This window comes from Camelus bactrianus, chromosome X (genome assembly GCF_048773025.1).
Source record: "Camelus bactrianus isolate YW-2024 breed Bactrian camel chromosome X, ASM4877302v1, whole genome shotgun sequence".
In the NCBI taxonomy this organism is placed as follows: Eukaryota; Metazoa; Chordata; class Mammalia; order Artiodactyla; family Camelidae; genus Camelus; species Camelus bactrianus.
The window spans coordinates 59587741-59595749 of NC_133575.1; the positions used below are offsets into that span (position 1 = coordinate 59587741).

Consider the following 8009-nt stretch of genomic DNA (forward strand, 5'->3'; position numbering starts at 1 on the left):
TTTTGAATTTGCTCAGAATTTTATTAGGATTACCAGGGTTCACAGGGAACAAGGCGGGACTTCTGGGGGAAGGGGACAGGAATACCGCAATGGCAAAGCGGCCTTGCATAGACACCGAGGCGGGCTAGCGGGCACAGCGGGAGAAAGTCGAGGGATGGAGGAAGAGAGACTTGGAGAACAGGGTGGCAGCAGAGCCCCCGCAAGGCCACAGCGGCCCTCCCCGCTTTGGGATCAAGGGTTTCCACTCCACACAGCACGAGGAGGGGGATAGAGGGGCCCTGACCAAGGCATCACAATAAATACGTTTAGCAGCACACAGAAGCCTGCAGGGGAAGAGGGCCAAAGGGAAGGAGGAATCCCCCTTTCCCTCCCCCCCAAAATAAGAACTCTGCAATTACTAAACCATAAAAATAAACTTTAAACCCGTGTACGAAGTCAGTCACCCCCCAGAAGTGCAATGTGGGGCCGCTTGGCCCTAGCTGATAGGGAGGGCAAGTGGGGCAGGGGTAGCGGGATAGAGAGAGGCAGCCCCCGTAAGGGTAAGACATTTATCCTGTTTTGCCCCTCTTCCCCAGGTTGGCCCAAGGGTTTTGGACCTGAAGCACCTCCTCCATGTCCGAATCTTCCGAGTCTTCCCCTCCTTCTGAGTCTTCTATTCCTTCCTCCTCCTCGATTCCTTCCTCGTCCTCGCTGTACTCACCTTCTTGCTCGCTGCCTGCACAAAGAGAAGCGGAGAGAAGCAAAGAGGGGACAATGGAGAAGGGTGGTTAGGTGGGCAAGTAGATGTCACTCTTAACAGGGACCTGAGACCACCTTGGAACAAGCAGGTGTAGGGTGTGTGTGTGGGTGGGTGTGGGTGTGTGTGTAAGGCAGGGTCGGCTGCCTCTGTCCTAAAAGTAGCTTTTTCTCGCCCTGTATGCAATTTGTTTCTCTTCCTGAGCTCCGACCTCAACTGAATAAACCTTCTATTCATCCAGAGACAGCTCCCTCACTCCTCCCCAGTCTGATCCAAATAGGCCTCAGTCTGTCTTCTTCAGCCCAATTCCCCACCCCCACTCCGACCCAAGAGTTGAGCAGATAACTCTGACTCCCCTTCTCTGAAAGAAGAGATGCCACTGGTAGGAGGGGATGAGGCTGGCAATTCCCTTAGTTTCCCTATCTGAAAAATATGTCTAGTTTGAGTCTACTCACTCATTCAATTCCTCCTTCCTTGGGGCCCTCAATAGAAGTTTGCCAGGGATCCTATGGCCAAAGCCCCCAGGGGGTTGCTTCTTCTTCCTCTGCCTGCCTGCAGCCAGGCTCAAACATATCCCTTGCCCTCCCTCTGCCATCCCCTTCCTAGCCAAGGTTTGACTCTATTACCTCACTCCCTGCTCATTCCCACCCCTTCCCTACTGTGGTCTGGATCTGCCCACACCAATTCTTTAAAACTACTCTTCCTAGGGTCACAGATGATCTATTCAGTTCCCAATCCAATGGACACATCCCAGTCCCCATTTTACTTGACCTTTCAAGCAGCACTGGACACTGCTGACAATACCCTCCTTCTTAGAACGTCCCACGACCTGGTTCTCTTCCTAACTCTACACTCTCAGAGCCTCAGTTTCCTCATCTATAAAAGGAGAATAATAGTAACGACCTCATAAGAGTTGCTGTGAGGATTAAATGAGTTAAAGCAAGAAAATCACTTAGAATAGTGCCTGGCACATAGTAAATATTTCATTAATGCTAACTGACCACAGAATCCAGAGCTAGGATTTTGCTCTGGCTTATTATCCCCTTTCTTTACAAGTTCGACTTCCCAGACATATCACCAACCACCTGCCTCTGGGCCATCTGTACCTTGTGTCCAACAAGCCCTTCCAACTCCATGTTCCTCCCTGCAGCCCATCAATCCCACCACCACACCCTTTCTCATCCCAGGAAATGTAGCCTCCTTTGGCTCGTCATCCAGGCCAGAACCAAAACCAGCAGTCACCTTAAATACTACCTTCTCCCTCTACCCCTCACGTGCAACCCTTCCTTAGCATTTCCCAAAAATGCATTCTTTGGTGGGCAGGGAACAATGGCTTCTGTGATCAAGATGTTTGGGAAATGCTGGCTTCCACAATGTTTAAATAGATTTCTTAGAGCAGGACTTATCAGAGCCTTTAAGGTGCCAATGTACATGTGATTCTACATGAGGATATTATTGTATGCAGTATTTCCCTAACATCCTTTTTGTGAGCAGCTTTTGGAACTGGTAAAGGATCCTCAGAAGAAAATTTGGGAAACCCTGCCCAACATACGGTGCATTTTCACCCTTCCAGGTCCTTTCCCATGCAATCCTTTCCACTAAGAATGGCCCATAATTCTCCTTAATATGAAGGCAGCCTCCAATTCAAATGTCACTTTCTTTCTCTAGTTCTCCTCTTCCTGATTCTGGAGACAGAATTAGCTCCTCCCTCCTCTGGGCTCACCGAGCACACTTCACGCCCAGCTCCTCAAACAAGACTGGGAGTTCCCAGAAGGCCAGGGCTGGGTACAGAGTGTGCTGAATCGCAACATATTTGCCACTTTCCCCCTCTCTCTGTGTGAACCTGTCTTGTTTTCCACCCACTATCTTCTATCTCTTCTCTCTGCTTCATTTGTCTTTTGCTCTGTTACAACCTATCCACCCATCACCAAGAACTGAGATTTGTTTCTTTGGTTTTGTTACATTTGCAAGTTAAATGTTCTCTGGCCTTGCTTTGTTTAAAAACTTACACATAATTCTTTTTCCTTTTCTCCACAAGAGCAGATTGTATTCATGCCCTGACACTCTTACCCTGGGCAGCTTTTCTCTAAGAGGAGAGAAAAGAGGTAAGACAAGAGGTGGGTCTAGCTCACCTTCCTCACTGCCCTCCTCTTCTTCTTCCTCCACTGATGATTCTGATTCGGAGATGTTCTCTACCTCGTCTTCATAGTCATCCAGGTTGGTGTTGTTACGGTGATCCCTGCCAAAGTCTTCAATGTCATTTTCGTAGTATTCAATGTCTCTGTCATCATCATCACTGCCTTCATTGTCACCTTCGTTGCCGTCATCATCACTACCTTCATTGTCACCTTCGTTGCCATCGTTGTCTTCAATATCACTGCCCTCATTGTCCCCTTCATTATCACTGTCGCTGCTGTCCTGGTTGTTGCTGTTGCTGCTGTGGTTGCCCCCTTTGGGGTTCTCATCATCACCGTTGGGATTCTCGTCACCATCAGCGTTCTCCTCATTGTCATCAATGTTCTCTTCGTTGTCTTCAGGGTTCTCTTCATTGTCATCGGTGTTGTCTTCAGGGTTCTCACTGTTGTCATCAGGGTTCTCGTTGTCATCAGGATTCTCATGGTTGTCATCAGTACTCTCATTGTTGTCAGTGGTCTCATTGTCATCAGCGCTCTCATTGTTATCAGTGGTTTCATTGTCATCAGGGCTCTCATTGTTGTCGGTGGTCTCATTGTCAAGGCTCTCATTGTGGTCAGGGCACTCACTGTCACAGAGGCTCTCGCTGATGTCAGTTATCTCGTTGTCAGTGGTCTCGAAGCAGTCAGTGGTCTCCATGAAGTCAGAGATCTTGATGTCATGAATAGTCTCATTGTCGGTGATACCATCACTGTCTGAGGTGTCGCCAATGATGTCTTCCATGATGTGATAGTCATCGGAGTCTTCCACGATCACCACCTCACATTCATCCATGTTTTTACTGTAGGGAAGCCTGGGGTTGAGTATAGGGTGGGTGGGAAGTGGTGTACACAGGGCAGATACTGAAAGGTGGTAAGTAACTGGGGAGGCAGTAGGCTACAAGGGTTCTCAGGGACAAGGCTAGGTAAGGAGAATCCCATTTCTGCCCCTGACTGCATAATCTCAGGCCAATCACACCCCATTTCTGGGCATCATTCCCCACTTGTAAAACATACTGGACTGGATTATCTCAAAAGTCCCTCTTGGCTCTACAAATCCTGTGTGACACTAGCCTAGTCTTTGCCCCATCCCTAACAAACCACCTCTCAGCCACCCACCCCCATCACCTTTCTTCCTTTTCTTGCTTCTTTCTGCTTGCCCTGTAGCCCCCTTCTCCCATCATGTAGTAACGCACAGGGTTAACCCACAGGTCATTCTTGATAATCTGTTGAAATAAACAGGGGAAGGGAGAACAGAGATATGAATATGAGTACAAGCCCTAGAGCCTACTCCTGATCCCCCAGGCACCCAGGAGCAAACCTAGCAAGGCCTCCCCTGGAAATGCCAGGAGGAGCCTCACCTCAGCAATCCTGTCGGCCTCTGGGAGGCTATGGTTTGAGAACCAGCTGAAGAAGCTGTGGCTGGCGTCCCGGTTCCTGTGCCTGTGGACCTGGGGTTCCTGGCCCCGGTGCCAGCGAATTGGGGTGGAGTGAGACACTAGCCGGCCTGGGGGAAAAGGAAGCTATGGAGAGGGCACCAGACAAGGATAGATAGTGGTGGTGGGGGGGCATGAATTTGCCCTGGGACAGCCTCTTACCAGAGTGGTTGCGCTGGAACTCCTTGACAATCACCATATTTGTGAAGTAAGGGTTTGTCTGGAAGTACAGCTTCATTTTGTAGCCCATGGAGATATGTCTGAGATCCTGTACCTGCTCAGGGTGGGGGTAATGGTGGAATCCCCACCACACCGAGACCCCTCCCACCCAACCCCCCCTCACCTCCAAGGACCAGACTCCTTGCCTGGTCCTAGTAGAAAAGATATCTCTTTGGCCTGACCTGCAGATTGGTCAAGTAGCGGAAAATGTCTTCATCACGTTGGTTGATCAAGATTGAAATTTTGGGGTGGTTGAGGAACTGATGGAGGGAGCAGTTTAGGTCAAGGAGTGACTGTTCAATGAGAAGGAGGGAAGGAAGGCCAGAAAGGGCCAGGCAGGGCAGAACAAAAGAGAGGCTGGGGCAGGAGAATTCCTTCCGTGTTAATGTGATGTGTGTGAAGCAAGTGGGTCATGGGACATGGCCCATAATTTTACTACCACAATACTGTCTATGTGCTGAGAGCCTATGTTTATAGAATGTCAAACCTCTGGATTAGGTGGCCTTGCCATGGTTCACATTTGTCGTGTGTTTGGGTGCTGAGAGTCTATGTCCATGTGATGATGTTGTGTCTCTGGGTGCTGAGGTCTTGTGTTCACAAGACATTGTGTGTCTGGGGGCTGAAGGCTTGTGTCCAAATGATGTGGTATCTGGTTACTGAGGGCCTGTCGTCATATGATGTTATATATTTGGGTGTTATGGGTCTGTGTCAACATGATGTTGTATGTCTGAATCTGTGTCCAGGTGATGCTGTGTTCTGAGAACCTATGGCCACCTAATACTGTGCCTGGGTGCTGAGGGCCTGTGATCATGTGATACTTGTATGAGAGTGCCAAGGGCCTGTAGCCATGTAATTCTTATTTTATTTATTTATTTTATTTATTTATTTTTTAATGGAGGTACTGGGGATTGAACCCAGGACCTCGTGCATGCTAAGCATGCACTCTACCACTGAGCTATACCCTCCCCTCTGTATCCATGTAATTCTGAGGATGTTAAACCCATGTGTTCCTAACCTGATGCGTGTATGCATGTCCCCCAGAGATAAGCTTATCACCAATAGTGAATGGGATTTTTTTAATTCTTCCATTTCCTTCATTTAACTCTTTGATCTCCATTCCCAGGTACTCCTCCTGATCCTTCAAGGGCTCCAGCCCCTTTCTAGCTCCCCTGCCACCAAGGCATTGGGGTCTCCCTAGTCTCTAAGCAGAGGAGCTAGGCTTGCACAACCACGTGTGACTTAGGCACCCTTTCTGGGCCATTTCTCTGCTGTGTGCCCTTCCTCACCCTCCCTCCTCACTGTCTCTGACTCAGTTTATCCTCTGTGTGCCCCTCCTTTCCTCCTTTCACCATCTCTAGTCCAATTTTTCTGTTGTGTGCCCCTCTACTATCCTCCCCCTTTCACCGTCTGTGATCCATTTTTTTATGTTATGCCCCTCCTCTCCCCCACTTCCCCATCTGTGGTCCAGTTTTTATGTTGCGTGTCCCCCTCCCCCCTTCACCATCTCCAATCCAGCTTCTCTGATGTTTTGCCACACTCCTTCCATCCCTCCTCCACCAGACCTCGTCATTCTTCCAGTGGGGGCCCGCCCCCACACCCTTTCACCCACCCTGTCCCTCCCCCACCGCCCCCCATTTCTGTCATGGGCTCCTGGCCCATGAGTATAGATGACAAGGATACTGCTTTGACCCAGAAGCCCGGGATATGCTGGATGATGAGATCTCTGCGCTCCAAGAAGGGTCTTCGCATCTGGATGAACTTGCGCTTGAGACGGAGGAAGGCCTTGCCCGCCTTGATATTCACCGCCTCCAGGTCCAGCTGAATGTTTTCCAGCGCCTGCAGGATGCACTCTATCTTCTCGGCATTCTTCTCTCTGCTTTCCTTCTTCACCTTCCTGGGCTTCCTCCTCCTCCTCCTCCTCCTCTTCCTCACACTTTCCTTTTCATCTTCGTCGTCGTCTTCCACGATGATGACGGTCTCTTCCCTCACTCTCAGACCGGTTAACCTCTGGTACCCCCGCCCCCCTGCGCCACAGGTTTCTAGGGCCTTCTCTCCTGCAAAGCTGCTGGGCTCCGTCACCTGGAAGTCAATCTCCAGGCTTCCCCCCGAAACCTCCGAGGGAGAGAGAGTTTCCAGGCTCTCCGTGGGAGGGGGCGCCCCCCCGTATCCTGACTCGATCGCGGGCTCCCAGCCGGGACCCCCAGCCCCCAGGGTGAAGTACGCGCGGATACCCCCCTCCTCCAGAATGACATAGGGCGGCGGCGGGGGCAGAGCGGGGCCCAGTCCCACCCCCCTCATGTCAGCCAGCACCTGTGCCGCCTCGGTTTCCTCCCGGAGCCTCGGGCGCTGCTGAGGTGGAGGCAGGGGCAGGCGCAGGAGAGGCGGCGGAGGCGGCGGCGGCGGCGGCGGCGGCGGTGGCGGCAGCTCGTCCAGAGGGGGCTCGGAGCTACTGAGGCGGCGGGCCTTGGCCGGGGGCCCCTCATCCGGGCGGTCCATGGTGACCGCGTTCGCACAGCTCGGGTCTTGCGCTTGCCCCTTCGCTCTCAGCCCGGCCGCCGCTGCCCGTCACACCTGAAGCGGAGCCGCCGCGCCTCACGCGACCAGCTCCGCTCTCAGCCTCGCTCTGGCGCTGCCTCGCTCTGGCCCTCCCTTCCACAGCGCCTGCCCTACTCCCTCCGCGCCAAGCGCCTGGCACCGCCCCCTGCCGACGCCAGGGGCTGTCCTGCCTAGCCACTGGCTGCCAGCCGCCGCGGCGGCGCTCGCACTCCCCCGGACCCCCGCCCGCTCGCCCGCAATCTGCTTGCCAACACCGCACCTCATCACTTTCCCATTGGCTCCCCACCCCGGGCCCGCCAATCAGCGGCCCGGCTCCCTCAGCGACTGGAGGGACTGGGCAGGGCGATTGGCCGCCAGGAGAGCTGAGACGAAGAAGCCCCTCGCCCTCACCCTTCCAATGCTTTATCCAATGGGAAAAGTACCAGTGGTTCTGAAGACCCAAACGCAAAAACAAAAAACAAACGCAGGCAGTGAGCAGGAGGTGCTCAGATAGACGCGGGGAGCCTCGCTGTCGTCTTCCCCCTCCTCTCCCCTCCCCTTAGCGACTACGCACTTCTTAAATCTGCCCCTTCGCCGCGCCCCAGCTTTCGCCCCTGCGGCGGCGAATTCAGAGGTGGCCCCTCGGGGCTGGGGGGGACCCTCACCGAGCCAGGGGTTTAGAGACCTAGGGTCTTTGGCTTGGGGACAGGTTTTGACGTGGCGTTTCCCATTTCTGCAAAATGGCTATAGAAATAATAATCGCACCAAAAAAGTAACTTCCTCTGCGTCATTAAAATGATTGTGATTCAGTTCATCTGCTAGATCTTTCTAGGACTTTCTATCTCCTCATCGACGCACTACTTCTTCCTATCCTTTCCTCTCCCTCTCTTCAATGTATGCTGTTTATACTTG

The 8009-nt window shown here is 52.4% G+C and overlaps 1 protein-coding gene across 3 annotated transcripts; it reads right to left on the reverse strand.

The window, feature by feature from the left end:
• Nucleotides 1-7261, reverse strand: TSPYL2 (TSPY like 2). Of its 3 annotated transcripts, none has more exons than XM_074358889.1 (7): nucleotides 6243-7257; nucleotides 4745-4822; nucleotides 4506-4617; nucleotides 4269-4414; nucleotides 4036-4133; nucleotides 2869-3710; nucleotides 1-715 (listed from the first exon to the last, which is right to left on the reverse strand). In XM_074358889.1, exons 1-7 carry the CDS (start codon nucleotides 7056-7058, stop codon nucleotides 549-551), a joined length of 2259 nt encoding a protein of 752 aa, XP_074214990.1. In that variant the 5' UTR covers nucleotides 7059-7257; the 3' UTR covers nucleotides 1-548. The 3 variants fall into 3 exon arrangements, with proteins under 3 accessions (XP_074214990.1, XP_074214989.1, XP_074214991.1); XM_074358888.1 differs by having other exon boundaries at nucleotides 2869-3722; XM_074358890.1 differs by lacking the exon at nucleotides 1-715 and adding an exon at nucleotides 1373-1612 and having other exon boundaries at nucleotides 2869-3722; nucleotides 6243-7261.
• Nucleotides 7262-8009: the final 748 nt, after the last annotated feature.